Source organism: Chenopodium album, chromosome 10 (assembly GCF_948465745.1).
Source record: "Chenopodium album chromosome 10, dcCheAlbu1.1, whole genome shotgun sequence".
Classification (NCBI taxonomy): Eukaryota; Viridiplantae; Streptophyta; class Magnoliopsida; order Caryophyllales; family Amaranthaceae; genus Chenopodium; species Chenopodium album.
Genome location: NC_137843.1, coordinates 38,256,936 through 38,275,672, shown reverse-complemented (window position 1 = coordinate 38,275,672; position 18,737 = coordinate 38,256,936). Strand labels below are relative to the sequence as shown.

General features: G+C 35.9%; 2 protein-coding genes across 2 annotated transcripts; one reads left to right on the top strand and one right to left on the bottom strand.

Annotated features, from left to right (window-relative positions):
* Positions 1–371: 371 nt before the first annotated feature.
* On the top strand, positions 372–11,640 carry LOC145562424 (methionine S-methyltransferase-like). The gene is made up of 12 exons (XM_081622698.1): positions 372–2,388; positions 4,066–4,259; positions 4,445–4,651; positions 4,781–4,876; positions 5,887–6,075; positions 6,150–6,338; positions 6,416–6,652; positions 6,973–7,107; positions 7,871–8,188; positions 8,363–8,542; positions 9,583–10,554; positions 11,144–11,640. Exons 1-12 carry the CDS (start codon positions 2,160–2,162, stop codon positions 11,435–11,437), a joined length of 3,240 nt encoding a protein of 1,079 aa, XP_081478824.1. The 5' UTR covers positions 372–2,159; the 3' UTR covers positions 11,438–11,640.
* Positions 11,641–12,521: 881 nt separating this feature from the next.
* Positions 12,522–17,880, bottom strand: LOC145562423 (uncharacterized). The gene is made up of 2 exons (XM_081622697.1): positions 16,582–17,880; positions 12,522–12,818 (listed from the first exon to the last, which is right to left on the bottom strand). The coding sequence occupies exons 1-2, from the start codon at positions 17,781–17,783 to the stop codon at positions 12,704–12,706; spliced, it is 1,317 nt and encodes a 438-aa protein (XP_081478823.1). The 5' UTR covers positions 17,784–17,880; the 3' UTR covers positions 12,522–12,703.
* Between the last annotated feature and the right edge of the window lie 857 nt (positions 17,881–18,737).

Below are 18,737 nucleotides of genomic sequence, written 5' to 3'. Positions count from 1 at the left end.
AACCCTTGGATCCGTACCTGGAACAAAGCTAATTAAAACTATGAGAGTAACAAAGAAATAGAACGAAATAAAATAAATCCAAAGCAAATAAAATACGAAAATAAACTAAAACTAATTAAATAAAGAAATTAAACTAAAACATGCCAAAATTACCAAATAAAATAGAAACTTTATTTAAGAGAAAATAAGAGAAATAAAAGGGAAAATAAGATAAAATGTGTACAAAGATGACTCTAAAAATACTCCCTAAGAGTGACATATATGTCACTCATCACCATCCATCCCTAAAATAGGATTCCAAAGCCCACTAGTACTGATCTTATCCTGAAAGATCTGGAGTTGTTCCTTCATTAAATCCGTATACCATTGTAAGCCAACAAAGTCGGTATCTTCTCCTCTAAAAACCCTAGCATTTCTCGTGTTCCAAATGCTCCACAAAATCACTATAAAAGTAGTCATCCTGCTACTATATATCCCATCCTCGTTATAAAACAACACGATATATCTCTGAATCCAGTGTCGCAAAAGAAAAGATTAATTGGTTTGACAAAGAATACCTAAAGAGCAATTTCCCCAGACATATTGTGCAATTGCACACCTTCGAAACACAAACTATTAGGTGCGTCCACCCGCACCCAACAGTTTGTGCGGTTGGGTTAGTTTCGTGGCAATTACAAACAACAACCTCTTGCTTCCTTGGCTGCTTCCAGTTCTTGACAGATACTCTGCCGGTAATAACTCCGTCAGATTGTTGACGGAGAAGAGGAGAAAGGCAGCGTATGGTGGTGCGATTGAATCGAAGACTTGCGATTTGCGACCTATAATTCGAACTCCCTGCAATTGGTGGGAGTGAGTGCGAGAAGGAAGGCAATAAATGAGTGTTGGGTTGCTGGTGGCGAAAGGTTGTTGCGGTTGGTGATGTTGAGGTGTCGTGGGTTGGCGTGGCTGTGGCAGGAAGGAGAGAGAGTGTGGTGGTGGTGGGTAGGAACTACGGCAGGAGCTGTGGAAGGAAGAGGGTAAGAAATGGCGGTTCGGTTGGTGGGTTCGGTGGTGGAGTTGCGTGAGTGGAGTTCTTTGGGTGCAATAGAGTTACTGAAGAGAAAATGGAATAAGATAGCATATATAAGCAAAAAAAATCAACATATAAGCTATACATGTCTAATATCAGTCAACGACGTATTACACATTATTATAAACGTTTCAGCCTACAAAAGGAACTTATCAGCCAACAAAAGATACATATCAGTCAACAAGTGGAGTATATCAGGCAACTAAAGGTACTTATCAGCCAAGAGACGGAATATATCAGCCAATAAATGAAATATATCAGCCAACAAAAGGATGAAATCAGCAAACAAAAGCAATAGGTACGCCAACAAAATAAACATATAAGTCAACACAATAAAATATATATAAGCCAATAATTAAAAGATACATATCAGTCAACAAGTTAAAATAAATATATCATTTATCTAAATAAATAGATAAGCCAAATGAAGTCTAATATCAGCCAACAAAATGAACCTATCGAAAATATATCAACTAACAAAAAGAATTTATTAGCTAGTAGAAAAATCATATCAGCCAACAAATAAAACATATCAGCTAACACATAAAACATATAAGCAAACAAGTAAAACATATCAGCTAAGCCATCAGCACGGAAATTTACGTGCGGACATCCGCAGGCAATACGCTCTCCCTTCGAAAAGTTTAAGAAACAATATTCAATAGTCACTATTTACCGTCAATCTGCCATAAAAAAATAAGTAGTAAAATATTGTGGAGTCTTGAATCATGTGGTCACCTATAAGTCCAATTGGCCGATATTTAAACATAAATCAACCCCTAAACAACGATAAAAACACCATATTAATACTAGTATAAAAAATGACCCAATAGTAACACAATACAATAAAATAAAAAAAAATAAATAAAATAAAAAAAAAAAACCAAACACACGTTCGGGCCGTATCTCAAAATCCGAAAATACTATAAACAAACAAATATCTGCTTTTACTTTTTCCACTATACCCTTTCATTTCACTGGAAGTGTCACAGTAAACGGTGGTAGGTGCTGTTATTCTGGAAAAGCGTAATCACAATTCACAAATTCAGAAGAGAGAGAAAACCTCAACCAATTTTAGAGAGAGAAAGCCATGGAAACTGTTGAGGAGTTCTTGAACAAATGCAAACAATCTGGTGATGCAGCTTACAGTGCTCTTCGATCAGTGCTTGAAAAGCTTGAGAATCCTAAAACTAGAGTTGATGCTAGAATTTTTATGTCTAAGCTTCAGAAGCATTTTGATTCTGCTGCTGTTTCTTCTGATGATTGCTTCGCTACTTATCATTTCAAAATCAATGACATTCAATTGGAGCATTCTTCAGGTTCTTTTTATTTTTATTGTTAATTTTTGATTTTTATTGTGACTTTTGTTGATTTTGTGCTGGGAACTATATGATTCTTAAAATGTTTAGGAATTATATTCAATTATTTGGATAGATTGATTAAATTCACTGTGAAAATGTTATGGAAATTTGCAAAATGTTTTACATAGATCGAATTATTATTATGAATGAAATTCAGAACAATTTGATGCTGATTCAGGTAAATATTTTAAGTAAATTGATTGAATGAACAAACGGATGGATGAATGTGCGGACGAATTCGGATCAATTTTGCGAAATAGAAGTGAGAAATGACACTTTGATTTTACTGAAATAAAAAAATAAAAAAATAAAATAAAAAATACAGTTTAGATTATGTATATTTTCATGTATAATATACTATAATGTACGGAGTATAGAGTATACTTTTGTTAGTGTAATCATAAAAAGTTGGATTCTGTATCGCTTTATTCTGACAAAGTTACAAACTTACAATGGAAGGATGATGTCATACCATTTGCGGATTAATTACGCTAAAGTATTATTTGCATATAGCTTTCCAAAATATTCTTCTTGAAAAGCTAAAGTGTTTTGTGTGTGAGGTGTGAGAACTTTTTTTGAAGTTAAATTTTTATTTATTTCTTGTAAATGATTCCTATAATTTTTGTAATATAATTGAGGTTTCCAAATATTTTTATTCTGAGTATGATGACAGAAAAGTAAGGTCATAAACTCATAAATTAAGCCTCTAAGAATGCCAAAGGCCATAGAGATGGACTAATATTGTTGTAGGTATTGCCAATTGATAACAGGAATAAATCTGACATTGATGTTTGAACTTCGTACTATGTATAATTATAATTAAGAAAAGAACTAAAATAGAGTGCTATTGGGACATGACAAATTGAAACTTCTGATGTGTGAAATGAAAAGCCTAGATATAATGCTCCATTGATGTCGAAGAGAAGCGATTCTAGCTAACTAATACTCTGTACTAAGGCTCTGTTTGGTTCATTTGACTGAAATGTTATTTTATCTGAATTATCTGTGAACTTATATTATATTGTTTTAGTTTTGAACTTGTATTATTTTGTATCAACTTCGTTGTATTTAATTTGTCTGAACCTGAAATCGTGTCTGAAGTATTTATGTCTTAACTTATTTGTCTAAACTTATTATGTCAACTTATTTCTGAAAAAAAGATTATTTTGTCCGAACTTATTATGTCTAACTTATTTGTCTTGACTTATATTTCTTAAATAAGATAAAATAAGTTGTAACAAACAAACAAACCCTAAGGTTCTCTTGTATTTTTTTTCTTCCTTTATAATTTCCTTCCTATCTCAGGTTTTCTGTCTATTCCTGTGAACCAATAATATATATGTCTGACATGTATTCATCTGGCAATTATTACTGTATTACTTTCTATAGTAACTGCATTACTGTGGTGTAAGAATGTTGGAATACATTTTTCAGCATTCTTTTGCAGTTAGAAACTCTAGACTACCTTAGAAATAGAATGAAAACTGATAAATAGTGATTGTTAAAACTGGTTCCTTCAGTACACAGCATTTTTAGCCAACCAATTTTATCATGTTTGACTTGAAGTTCATCATTTATGTGTATTTGATCTTCAACATTGTTTTGTTGACTAAGCCACTTATGGGGGATTTTCAGGCTTCCCGCAAAGAAAAAAGTTGATAATGCTGGTAATTCCTAGCATTTTTATGCCAGAAGATTGGTCTTTCACGTTTTATGAAGGGTTGAATAGGCATCCAGAATCCATCTATAAGGACAAGGTAGTTGCTGAGCTTGGTTGTGGGAATGGATGGATAACTATTGCTATTGCTGAAAAGTGGTCTCCTTCAAAGGTTCAATACACTTTCCTAGCATCATTTATTAATTTATCTTTACCAATGAACGCAAATTGTTTTCTTCATGTAAAAAATTCTGGAATTTCAGCAATTTTATAGCTTTGATAGATTAATGGAAAAATTATTCACATTACCTTTAATCTGTATAAGTTGAACTGAGTTCTTAAGTCAATTGCTAACAGGTGTATGGCCTTGATATAAATCCCAGAGCTGTAAAGGTTTCATGGATTAACCTATACTTAAATGCTTTGGATGAGAATGGTCAACCTATTTATGATGGAGAGAAGAAGACTCTATTGGATAGAGTAGAATTTCATGAATCTGACCTTCTAGCTTATTGTAAGGACCATAACATAATGCTTGAAAGGATTGTTGGCTGCATACCACAGGTAAAGTAGCATTAAAATTTGATTTTTTGGCCTTGAATTCCTAATAATATCAATGTGTCTCAATTTATACATTATATGGTTCTGGATTTCATGATTTAATTTTGATTCAATGATGGTATCGGCCTGCAGATCCTTAATCCTAATCCAGATGCAATGACTAAGATGATCACAGAGAATGCAAGTGAAGAGTTCCTCTACTCGCTCAGCAACTATTGTGCACTGCAGGTTAAGAAACTTTGATGATTATATTGCCATGTCATCCTAGGGGTTTAAGCTGTGTAGGTTTACTTTCTAATGCATGCTTTTGCTAAAGAAGCTAGACAAGATAATAGTCAAATAAAATGCTGCAGCACACTCAATTATGGAATCAGGACATTCTGGGCACATTCTTCTTCTTTTGTCAACCTGCATGGGATATCATTAAATTTACTGGTTCCTCAGTCAAAGTATATACATATGTTATCCACATTGATTATTAATGAATCGGCCCCCTGTGGTGATGTGCTAAATGCTAATACTTAAGTGATAGTGAATTGTAGTGGTAATATATGAATGGATGGTTTACAAAGTTGTAACTGGAGAGAAATTTTTGTGTGAAGTTGCAGTTTCTCCATTATGGTTGACAGAATTTTGAAAGAAATTTTCACTTTTCCAAAATCTCTCTCACAGCTTTAAATATACACGTGCTACTTTTTTTTTTTTTTTTTTGAGATACTTTCCCTCAACAACAACTACAACAAAGCCTTAGTCCCATAATGATTTGTGTAACAAAATCAGAACTTATGTCAAGTATTAATAAAAAAATAAATAAAAAAAAAACCTCCCCTATGTATACATTTTCCTCCATTGATAAAGTCTGTATCATTACCCAATTTGTTGCATTCTTTGTTTTGAAATGATTGTACACTGGGGCAACAGGATCTGGGTTTAGATTAAAGGTTTGATTCGACTAAATCAAAATGAAAGTGATCTTCAGGGTTGCATATTTTTGTAGAATTATCTAGTTATAATCCATGGTGATGATGTCAAATATATAGTTGGTTTCAGGTGACATTCAGTTGAATCATTTTTGAATCTTCATTTGTTTTTCCATTTTTTTTTTTCCTTTTACTTGCAACATTTTTCAACAGATTTCTGATAGTGTATTTCCTTTGAATACTTGGAAAATGATTATTCAGATGGTAAGTTGACTTAATTTTCTCTCTTTTTTTCTCTGTTCTGATTTCTGAATGTAGGGTTTTGTTGAAGATCAATTTGGCTTAGGTTTGATAGCTAGGGCAGTTGAAGAGGGAATTTCAGTCATTAAACCCACTGGGATTATGATCTTTAATATGGGAGGCCGTCCAGGACAAGCTGTTTGCAGACGTTTATTTGAACGGCGTGGCTTCTATGTTAATAAGATCTGGCAAACAAAAGTTATTCAGGCTAGTTACACTGAATCATTGTAAATTTTATTTTAATTTCTTGAACCGTGGATTTGACGAACTGTGTATTACAGGCTGCTGACACAGATATTTCAGCATTAGTTGAGATTGAAAAAAACAGCCCACACCGTTTTGAATTCTTCATGGGACGTACAGGAGATCGACCTCTTTGTGCTCGAACAGCTTGGGCGTATGGGAAGGCCGGTGGTTGTATCTCTCATTCTATTTCTGTTTACAGCTGTCAACTTCGTCAACCTAATCAGGTGAAGCTCTTTCTCCCTTGTTTTTCATGCAAGATGATGATATATGAAAGTATGACACATGCAATTTTGTGGGACAGGTTAAAATGATTTTTGATTTTTTGAGAGACGGCTTTAAAGAAATCAATAATTCTTTGGATTTATCCTTTGACGATGATGCTGTGGCTGATGAGAAGATTCCATTCCTTTCATATCTTGCAAGTGTTCTTAAAGAACATTCCTACCTTCCTTTTGAGCCACCAGCAGGCAGTAAACGATTTCGAGACCTTGTAGCAGGGTTTATCAAAACATACCATCATGTTCCACTTACTTCCAAGGTACTAGTGGATGGACTTGGGGCATCTGTTTATACCGTACCTCTCTGTTTTCCTGTAAATTCATAGCAAATGTTTGATGTACCTAATAACGTATTGACTTGTGTCTTTCTAGAATGGGATTTCTGATCAAAAGAATTTTATAATGTTTGTTGCATCATTTTGCTGGTAGTAAATTAAGAGAATAGCTTCAGTTGTGCAACAATTGTACATTATCCTCCTATTATTGTTGAAGTCAGGAGTTACCTTGAGCTTTCTTGTGTTCTTGTGGATTGGAATTTCGATTGTTGATGCTAATTGTGTTCTTTCCTCTAAATTCTCAGAATGTAGTTGTGTTTCCTTCAAGGACTGCAGCAATTGAGAATGCTTTACGATTGTTCTCACCAAACCTTGCCATTGTCGATGAGCATCTGACTAGAGACCTTCCTAGGCAATGGATGACATCATTGGCAATTGAGGTATAGCCTATTTCTGATGACACTTATGGTGACATTTGATATGTTAGTCTGCAAATGCTTTTGTATATTTATAGGGTCTGTTCTTTGTTTCCTTTTCCCTCTTTATTTGGGTGGTGGGGAGCCGGAAAGAGGCGTAACTCATGAGGAGGATAGTTAAAGGGCTAGCTTTTTATTTATTTTCTAGTATACAAACTAGTTGTACTCTCCAATGGCTACTTCATATAATTTCAGAATGATTGAGACAGTCATCAACAGAGTGAGGTGAGACACAATGTTCACAAGGGTGAGCTAGTGATGTAATAAATTACCAGATCTGACCAGTTGTATGGCTCTTCAATATTTTTTTCATGAACATTTTCAAAATGAGTCATGTCTTTCAAGTTCCTTAATAAAGCTATCTCTGGTTTCTTTCCTCGGGTGTGTGTTCTTTCTTGGGTAATTGTGGGCCTTGTGATGTCATCTTTGACTTTGATGTTCTATGCTTCATCAGCCTATCCAGCATTTCGGTGTGAATAGAGTTCAATTTATTAGTAGACAAGAAACATTAATGATTTTTCTTTAATAAATTTTACTAATCGGTGATATTTGCAAGTTTCACTGTCGTTTCGTTTGCTCATATGTTTTGCTTTGATTAAAGTAGTTTGGTTTGAGTTGTTTGTGTCTCAGTCTGATGTAATGATAAATTAATAGTTCCTAGCAGCATATTGGAAATTCCTTGAAAAAATTGTGACAAATTCCGAACCATGTTGTTTCTACGTTGCAGAAGAGAGATTGTAGTGAGGCTTCAAATATGGTCACAGTTATAGAGGCTCCACGTCAGTCTGATTTAATGGTTGAGCTGATTAAGAAGCTGAAACCTCAGGTTGTGGTTACTGGCATTGCTAGTTTTGAGGCTGTTACTAGTGCAGCCTTTGAGAATCTGTTGAATGTTACTAGAGAAATTGGCTCGCGTCTTTTCTTAGACATATCTGACCACTTTGAGCTGTCAAGCCTTCCGAGTTCCAACGGGGTCCTAAAGTATCTTGCAGGAAACTCTCTTCCATCGCATGTTGCGATTGTATGTGGTCTTCTGAAGAATCAGGTATTTGTTACTCTCAATATGGAATGCCAGATTGGGTACCAATTATTTTCAAATCTAACCTATCTAGATCAATTTATTGGATAAGATTTTCACATATATATTTTGTTTTGTCATTTGAGTTTGAGTTTGAGTAATTCTTTTGAACCCATTACCTCGTACTTAATACTTCTCCAGGTTTATAAAGATCTTGAGGTAGCATTTGTGATTTCAGAAGATGAAGCCATTTTTCGGGCTCTGGCAAGAACAGTTGAACTTCTTGAAGGAAATACTTCATTGATTAGTCAAAACTACTACGGCTGTCTTTTCAACGAGCTGCTTTCCTTTCAGCTAGCTGATCGACATCCACCTGCTATGGTTTGTCACTCTTGCCATTTAGTCTCATTCAAGTCCAAAATGTTTTTTGTCCAGTCCAAACCACACCACCATTTTATTGAACTAACTTGAAGAGGTTGAACATGTATGAAGACTGACTAGGCCCAGCCTGAAAGTAAACCATTGTAGCCTGTGGTCACCTACCTAGAACTAAAAATTTGACATTAAGACCCCTTTCAGTAGCACTGCAGGTTTTAGTTTTTTGGTTTTTTATTTTTAAAAGTCCTATGATATATCTCATACTTTCTCCGTTCCACAAATATTGCAACAATTACCATTTTAGGAAGTTTCACTAATATTACAACATTTCCCTATTTGCACATGTTTTCTTTCCTTCTCTCTCCTCATCGCATAAATCTATATCTTTGTTTCTCTCTATCTCTCTCCTCTTCTTGAAATCCTTGTCCCCCCACCCATGTTGCAATTTTAGGGGACCGGAGGAAGTAAAAAGAATCGAAGGTTAGTCTGACTTATTGAAGTCATGATTATTTAGAAAACTGACAACAGAAAAATGAAAACTACTTTTTCTAGTTTCCAGTTTTATGCAAGGAAGAACCTCATGACAGTCTAGTACTATCAGATTGACCTTATTTCTGGCTCACCACAAAACAACACTTTTTATTTTTCAGATGCAACACTTCTATTTATACCCTTGCCAATGCATAATTGAAGTCATTCAACCATAAATTTGAATTACCAATAAGTAAAAACTATAAATTAATTGATATTTTGCAAGTATAAATTGAGATGAAACTAACAAGATCTCACATGACTGGTTTTTCCTTAATCATAAATTCCCCCCCCCCCCCCCCCTACACACACACCAAAAAATAAAAAAAGAAAAAAAGAAAAGTAAGGAGTGTAAATAGTGTAAAATGAAACATTGCATTTAAAAATAAACAGAGGTTGTATGTTATTGGTTATGTCAAGCTGGACCTGTGATAATTAACATAATTCGATACTAAGATGTAGGTTCACTGGATGTGTGTACTTAATATGTAAGTTTGATGTATGTGTTTCAGCGAGAATGTGATAAGAAGAGTACCACTAAATTGATTGGGTTTGCAAGCTCTGCTGTCTCAGTCTTCAACAATTCTGAGCTGTCAATAAGTGAAGATGACAAAAAGTCTTCCTTGATTCACATGGACGTAGATCAAAGCTTTCTGTCATTGCCCTCACCAGTAAAGGCTGCTATTTTTGAAAGTTTTGCAAGGCAGAATCTCTCAGAATCTGAGACAGATGTAACCAATGGCATCAGGCAATTTATTAAGACCAGATATGGTTTTCCAACAAACAACAGCACAGAATTCTTGTACTCTGACTATTCTTTGGGTCTTTTTAACAAGCTGCTACTTAGCTGTATTCAAGAAAGTGGCACATTGTGTTTTCCTGCTGGTTGTAATGGGAACTACATAGCTGCTGCAAAGTTTATGAAAGCAAACATTGTTAACATTCCCACACAAGCTGATGTTGGATTTAAACTAACTGCTAGTGTACTGACCAAGGTACTGGAGTCCGTTGAAAAGCCATGGCTTTATATTTCTGGTCCTACTATTAATCCAACTGGGTTGCTTTACAGCAATGAGGAGATGGAAGATATATTATCAGTCTGTGTTAAATTTGGTGCAAGGGTTCTGATAGATACCTCTTTCTCAGGGCAAGAATATGATATTAAGAACTGGGATGCCTGGAACTTGGAGCCCACTTTAGCGAAGTTCTATTCTTCTCACAATTCAACTTTTTGTGTGTCTTTGCTTGGAAGTTTATCACTTGAGATGCTTACTGGAGGGCTGACCTTTGCTTTCCTTGCGGTAGATCGATCTTTACTTACTGAAACAACTAATGGTTTTGCCGGTCTCACCAAACCTCATAGTACTACTAGATATGCTATGAAGAAGTTGTTAGCTCAGACTGAGCAAGAAGCTGGTAACCTTTCTGAATCTGTTGCAGAACACAAAGGGATTTTGAAAAAGAGGTCGCAGCGCTTGAGGGAGGTAATTAACTCAAGACCTATTGTTTTGTTTTTGTCTTCATAACTTCCATCCTGCATCTATTCAATTATAATAATTGTCTTCATAACCTCTTGAATCCTCTAAAAGTCTTTTTCTTGGATGACGCACTGTGCTAACTGCTGATCTGTGTGTCTGTTGGATTCAGTTACTACCTCCGTTTCATATTATTTGCAACGATTTTGTTTTTTTGTGCGGAATATTTGTATGAATTCTAGGAAAACTTAAAAAGACGACCGTTCAATATGTATGATAACCCAAAAATATTGGTGGGTTTTGACGGAATGATTTGATTGACAAGACTGTGACAATTACTTGATGGTTCTGGTTTTTTCGAGGATGGTTATGAAAATTTGTAGCTAATCATTTTAAAAATAAAGATATAGGGTAATGAGGTATGTTTTATCTGGTTTCCTTAACCCTTGTTGGTCAATTCTTCAATGAAAAACATTTAATCAAACTTTTTCCCTGCATTCACTATGATTTTGCTGTCTGCATAATCTTTTGAGAATTTATACTTCCTATATATTTTCTACAACTAACTTCTTGTATCGTCATTTTCTTATCTACACAGACATTACAGAACTGTGGATGGGAAGTACTTCCATCCCAAGGGGGTGTCTCCATGGTCGCGAGGCCATCTAACTATCTTGGGAAGCATGTTAAACTCGAAAATGATGATAGTCAAAAGACCGAACTAGGAGACTCTACTATTCGAGAAGCCATTTTGGTGGCCACTGGCTTATGCATCAATAGTGGTTCATGGACTGGGATTCCAGGTTACTGTCGCTTCACAATCGCTTTACAGGAAGATGAATTTGAGCAGGCACTGGATCGCATTGCAAAATTCAAAGATTTCATCGCTTAAGTACTGAGATTATGCCCAATTTCATTCTTAGCCTACAATAAATGTGCATTAGCGTGACTTAGGTGTCATGCTCAGATTTGGGTACATATTCTTGATAGAATTTCCATGCAGACAAGAACAAAAAAAATAAAAATATGTCGATGGCCTGGCTTTAACTTTCATTCTTTGGCTGCTGTGATATGTTTTTTTTTTTTTTTTTTTTTTTTTTTTTTTTTTTTTTTGCGTCTGGTTTTTATAGACAGATATCTAAATATGGTGTCCATTGATGTAGGTTTTATTCGTAACGTGCATACTCTATGATTTATCCTATTTACTAACTATAAAAAAAAATGTTGCCACCTTAATAGACATGATTAACAATCTTTTAATCGAGAAAATACTAGTTTATCTTTGTAAATTTGTTTATTATGTGGGCAAAAGTTACATAGGCAAATTGTTACTTGCCTTGAAGTAGTGGTTTTGTTGTATGATAAACAAAACTTGTTTATTACAGAAGTTGATTGTGGCAACCTCCTTTTAATCTTGAAAGCAGATGGTGAAATGATTACTCCCTCAGTATTTTATTACTAATTCAACTTTTCTTTTGCGGTTGTATTTTATTACTTGTTTTATTTTTATTTTTTGGATATTTACTATTTTTTTCTCCACTAGTGGTCTTATTCTATCATATTCTAATAATGAATGAAAAGGGAGGTGGCCTTTTAATTTTCCATTTTTTTACGAGCTAGGCTCTTGAGAGTCGAGGGAAGGATAAGGGAACCCTACCCTCAAGTATCCTCACTTGGCATGATTCAAACCCCAAACCTCCCTGAGGTATGAAATTTAACAAGCCAACAATGTGTTGGTAAAGGGGAGATGGCCTAGTGTATACTGGTTAGGGGTCTAGTTTGCAACTTCTCTGCTCAGAAAACAACACTTACCCCTTGATGAAAAATCTACATATTGTGAGTTTGTGACTTGTGAGACAGAGAACCATCCAAGCTTGAGGGTTTCGCTGACTAAAAGTGAAACTGCAAGCTACAAGATGACCAAGATAACAGAAAGATTATAATTGTGCTAGAAAGCCAAAGAAACCACAAACCAGTACAGAAAACAGCAACTGAATTGCTCTATATTTATACTCGTGATTGTGTACAATAAAAAGAGTTTCATTTAAGCTCCCACAACTGAAATGAAGATTCACATTATACTCCATTCATAGTACCTACTATAAAGAAGAAAAGCTACAAGAGACCCCTCCTAGTCAGAAACTATGTTGAATTGTATTTACTTCTGCTCCCAGTCCTTTAGTTTTTTGCTTCCTTTGGGTTTTGCAATTGGTTTGTTCATGCCAGCCATTTTTGCATTGTATTTTGCCCGTAGAGGATCATTGTACGTCCACCTGCATAGTATGAAAATTATCAGCATATAGTGCCAACATGTATGGTATTACGGAGTAGAGTCATATTTGTATACAAAACTGCATAATGCATGTAAAGTGGCTGAGATAAAAGGGAAAAACTAATTCATGTAAAACTCAAACAAAGCCCCAAACACCCTAACAATAAAAGTATAATAGAAAAACAGTGCAATAGTCAAGTGATGATAACGTCAGGCCCCAGGGAGGAATAATACAGTTCTCTTTTATTTTACTACCCTCACCAGCAGATCAGCCAGGAAAAATTAATTAAGCTCTAAGAGAAAGGTAGGAGGGACGAGCGCCCTATTGTTATTACTTTAATATGTACCAAGAAGTTAGAACTGAAAGACTGGGCTTAGAAATTACCACTTATCATCCATGGAAGCAATACCACCAAAAAAATATATCGACAAAAGGCTAAGGCATTCACAAAAGATACTATAATACATAAGAAGCCTAACATATCAGTATGCCACCCTTAATTTGTGATATATGGAGTCATGGACCCACCAATCTCCTCTACCAGACTTTGCATAAGTTGACCTGGGTATGAATCATACACATGAAGGATAAAACAGAAACATCTACTCCTTTAGTCTCTCTTCCAACAATCCAAGAACAGTAAGTCCATAATACTTCCTCCGTTTCTTTTTAGTTGACACGTTTGCAAATGCACAACTTCAACCATTTATATCTTTAATTACCGATAAGCAAAATTATGGAAAGTTGATATTTTGAAAATATATATTGTGACGAATCTAACAAGATCTCGCATGACTATATTTTTCATTACGGACAAAGCACAAAATACAGTTAAAGGGGAGTGTGTGAATAGTACTAAAGTCAAAACGTGTCAACTAAAAAAAAACAGAGGAAGTATTTAATAGGCAAAATTGGCCTTAACACTCTCAACTGTAGCTTGAGTGCACCCAGCACTAGTTGATAGCACACCACTAACCATTGATTGGGGAGCAACGCGTACCATTTATTAACCTTTAATTACCAGAAATGTATCAGTTAAGTGCCAAAAAATACCCATAAGTGGCACGCGTTGATTTTGCCAGCGACTAATCAGGTGCACCCAAACTATAGTTTAGGGTGTTGAGGCAAATTTTGCCTTTTTAATATGATGTGAAATATTTCATTTTGTTTCGCTTTCATGAACCTAAAATTTGGAAATTGAGGCATTGATTCACATGACATGAGATGGAATCAATCAATCAAATGTTCAAACATTTAGTAACTGGAGGGAAGGGACCATCTCTCTGATTCCCTTGTTATCAATCAATGGTTGGTTGTTAATTGTAGAGAGATATTGTAACAAAAAATGAGTGGCTGTTATTTCCTGCGTTATTTAATGAAGCTTGAGATACAGGACTATGAATTTTTTTATTTGCGAGGGATTGACTGGAAAAGGGAGAACTTCTTAGTTACACTAACCCTTCCATCCCAAAACAAACTTCACACCTATTTTTTGAGGTCAAAGATCATCAACTCGTTGTTGAATGCAACTGTTGTCGTAACCAGCTCTCCTACCAGGATGGTGAAGACATTGAGCTCTGCCAAGATTGGCAACATACATGCTAACACCAAGACGGTGATGGAGATTAATACTCCCATGAATACTCGGAATAGGCTGTATGCCAAATTGCTCCCTCAATGGTCTGTTGGGAGCACCACAAAAAGACTAAGGACTCAAGATTAAGGCTGCCATAACAGAGTTTGGTGGAATGTGAGAGAAAAGGGTTCCCTTTTCTTTTTTCTTTTTCTCAAATTTTAATTGGTTAAAATACCAATTGAAGTACCCAAGATAAAAGCAATGATTTAAACATCAATCTAATTTCAGAACTCAAATAGCCCAAGTAGAACCATGCCAAAACTCCAAAAATTTAGTTTGATTGACAAAAAACAATGGTGGTTTGACGTGTGAATACTGGGATAATCACCCTAGCCTTTAAGAATACCAAGTTACAGCAATTATTCTGAAGTACCAAGAGTAATTGGCAAACCTTAAAAGGTATTGGGTAATTCCTACCAAAAAATTTATGAATAAAGACTTGGCTCAAAGAATTAACGCTCACCCTCTACGGCTATGTTATTTTCACCTAAAATATATTAGTTTCAGGGCAAACAATTCAAATGAGGTCCAACAAGGTCTATCCAAGTTCAACCCAAAAACACAATAAGTTGAAATACATGCTAATGAGTTCATATAAGTTTCAACTAGTTCAAAAATGTGCCACCAATATAAATAAATTAAAAGTTTAGATAAATGCCAATGAGTTCAAACAAGTGAAATTCAAGTGAAAACAAATCACCCTATATGGAATCAAACCCCGAAAGGATCAGCAGAATTAAAGGAAGAGGCAATCATATGAGAGATTATAATAATAAGATATAACAAGGTAGGATCTCAATACTTAAAATAAAGTACCTGTAACAAGAAAATTCGAAAAAATTCAAAAGAATTTGCAGGAAGCTTTGGATTTGGGCTTGAAATAGTTATCTAGGCACATGAAAAAATAATTTCGGGAAATCTTGTACTTAAATAGGCTATAAAATTCCTCACTTCTAGTTTACTTCTCATAGTTAGCACCGCCAAAAAACTCTTGAAAGAAGAATCGTTCAAAAGTAAGGTTTCTCTAAAACCTTATTAAAGATACATAGTCCCCTAAGGCCCTGAGTGTCACCGCCTAAACATGCACTATACAAACTCCAAAAGTACATCTTACATTTATCAGCTTGGCCCATTAAGGTTTTATCAAGCTAGCTGACAACATTTAGCAAAAGGCTCATGCACATCTGCGCATCAAGTTGTATACAAATAAGGTTATTGAGATCCAAATGGAATCAGTACTGGTCACTTAGTCATAACAAATATGGATCGTCCAGGAATTAGAAATAAAATACTGAGACTGCTCTGGGTGTAAACATCCTTAATTACTGCCTTCACTCTCCAGAAATACATTGGGAACAATCTCAAAGACTAGGCCTAGTGATACCATAATCAGATTCCTATATTAACATCCACAAATCACACCATGGTACTAAAAATACTTAACATTCCAATATGAACCCTGATTTAGAATTTCTAAGTACTCACTATCTGGTGCGCTATAATCCTAGACTAGATTTTCCTTGTATAGAACACAATGCAACCCTGTACTTCATCAGTTTATTACCCTAAGAAAGCTACTCCAAAGACCCCAGAGCTTGTAGTAACTGAAGAGCTGAAAAAAGGTTTGGAAAATAACGATTTTATCAGTCTGGGTGTCAACCATACAAGCACTTAATCTAGTGAGCTCAAAAAACTATTAAACACAACCCTTGCAACAGCAGAGCAAGATTATCATTCGAGAATTTTATTTTTCTCGCGTTCACATGCCATGGTCTTTGCATAAGCTACTTCACATAAAAAAAGCCGACATATTAAAGCTGTGCAACCACACTTTACTGAAATTAAAAGCTCCAAACAAGGACCTTTACTCTAAACCTTCACTCCACTCCCACATTACCTCTAAAACAAAGCCTCTAACCACTTATGAACTATTCAAATTCCAAAAAACATTTTCACATTTTGCCAAGAACAAGCATTTCTAGCATTCAAACAATGAAGTCTTACACAGAAATCAAGAAAACTGATCACTGTGACAATTAAAATTAATAAGAATTATGCCATACTAATAGATTCAACAAATTAGTGATAATCTCAAATTTGATGGGAGTAAGAGAAAAGAGAGCATACGGATTATTCCAATCTGTAGTATCCTCATTAACAAGGTGAGTCCATTTGGTCCTGCCACTCCTTCCAAAGTGTTTAACCTGCATAACCTTAGGCAAAATACTCTTATCAAGTTTATCATCCCCAGTGGGTTCTGAGAAATCACGGCGGAAAATGGTATCACCACCAGCAGTACCAGCCCTATCATCAGGATCCTCCTGAAAGAAAGCACCCTTATGATAATACTTCTGCATAAACCTCCATTTCTGCTTCGCCTGAGGCTCATTCTTCGGGTTCTTCCTCTCCCATTCTCTCCTCTCTTCCTCTGTCATATTCCTTACCCTCTCAATCTCCTCCTTCTCCTTCACCATGGCCTCTCTATCCTCCCTATCGCGCTTAATCCTCGCTATCTCCCTCGCTTTCCAGCTCTCATACTCCTCCGCCTCATTCACCTCGTCATCAGTATCAATATCAGCAATATCCGCTTCCGCTTCTAAATTCTTCTGAATCACCTCATACTCTCTAATCTTCTCCACAACAATCTGTTTCGTCTCCGCTTTTCGCTCCTCCAATCTCTGCTTCACCGCCTCCTCTAACGCTTGCTCCTCGGCTTCCACTCTCTCCCTCTCAGCAATCGTCTCCCTCTCTTGCTTCGGCACGAAAACCGGCTTCGCCAGCTTCAGCTGATTCATCTCCTCCTCTTCGGAATCCGTCTCATACTCCGATTCCTCCTCCTCCGATTCCTCCTCCGCTTCATCATCCTCCTCCTCAAACGGAGCCAATTGCTTCTCCTCTTCTTGCCTCCTCTGCAACAACCTCTCCCTTATCTTCCTCCTCCTCTCCTCCAACGCATCATCATCATCTTCCTCCTCTGCAGCAGCTTCTTCCGCACGATTCTCCTCCTCTTCGGTCGACACAATCTCCGCCTGCCGAATTCTTCGGTGATCAGCTCGGACCTCCTCCTTGTTCTCCGCCCGATTCTCCGCCAACCGCCGAAGACGGGGATCATCACCGCGCGTAAAAGTAGCATCCTCGTTCACAGGAAAAGCGTGTTCTAGGGTTTGTCGACGAGATGAAGTGCGAAGATCGGCTTCTTCTTCGGCTTCGTCGGCCCATTCTGGAGCTTTACCAGGCCAGTATCGCTTCACTTTGGTTTGGCCGATCTTACCTCGAAGCTTCTCTCTAATGGCGATAATGGTGTCACTGACACCAGCGGTGACCGACATTGCTGGTGACTGGGTGATCTGCAAAAATTAGGGTTTTTTTTTTATTTTTTTTTTTTTTATATAGAGTATTTTGATTTCATGTGATGATAAAATTAGAATTCTCCTTCCAAAGTACAAGTATGAAAAGGAAGCCGGTAAAATTAGCATTACCTAGGCCTGTTCTTTCAAGCTGTTTTGTTCTATTGAAACCTATTATGCTCTCCTGAAATTTGATATGTTTAAATATAATAATTGAATAATAATAATTAGTTTTTGCTCGTGTCATGCACGGATATATAATAACAAGACTTGTAAATCATAAAATTAAATCAATATATAACTTAATTTATATATTGTAACTTTTTATCATGATGTTATTTTTTACGGTTTTTTCATCTGCATCCCAAAAGCGCAATATAGAATATAGGTTTTACGAGCTAATTATTAGATGCAATGGTCACTTGTGTGGAAGTTGAAAAGAGAGTAGTCAATATACAAATGAAATTGCATGAAGTAGGAAATGAGATATCTTAAATCAGGAGGATTAAAGAAGGGAAATGGATGAAGCAAACTGGTGTAAGTGATTCTTATAATGTTGCACTCTTGGCTAAGTCAAGCCAAACCCCAATATGCAGAGCAGAAGTGACTGAGGGGGTTGTATTATCAAGAGTTGATGAAGAACAAACAACAGCTAAACATGATGAAAATGTTGTGTTTGATAAAGATAAAAAAAACTGGAAGTAATGAAGTAGTAAGTGTTAATTACTGGTTTTGGTAAAGCTTTTGTGTCATATCCTTAATGGAGAACATGCAGTACTCCGGTGCTCATGATGACACCTCTTATGAAGATGGTAGAAATGATAAAGTTAATACTTAATAAGTCATTGTCTACTATATAAGTTAGAAGATGTTTCCTGTAATAAGCTGAGTGTATGACAGTATGATGTCAACATGTTTCATGCATGTAACAAGCTA

What these genes read in the sequence shown, in the direction of transcription:
- LOC145562424 (XM_081622698.1), top strand. Translation starts at nt 2,160, where the DNA reads ATGGAAACTGTTGAGGAGTTCTTGAACAAATGCAAACAATCTGGTGAT. An exon ending in AACTTCGTCAACCTAATCAG is followed by an intron (nt 6,339 to 6,415) that starts GTGAAGCTCTTT and finishes TTTGTGGGACAG; the next exon opens with GTTAAAATGATTTTTGATTT. An exon ending in ATGTTCCACTTACTTCCAAG is followed by an intron (nt 6,653 to 6,972) that starts GTACTAGTGGAT and finishes CTAAATTCTCAG; the next exon opens with AATGTAGTTGTGTTTCCTTC.
- LOC145562423 (XM_081622697.1), bottom strand. Translation starts at nt 17,783, where the DNA reads ATGTCGGTCACCGCTGGTGTCAGTGACACCATTATCGCCATTAGAGAG. An exon ending in ACTACAGATTGGAATAATCC is followed by an intron (nt 12,819 to 16,581) that starts GTATGCTCTCTT and finishes CATACTATGCAG; the next exon opens with GTGGACGTACAATGATCCTC.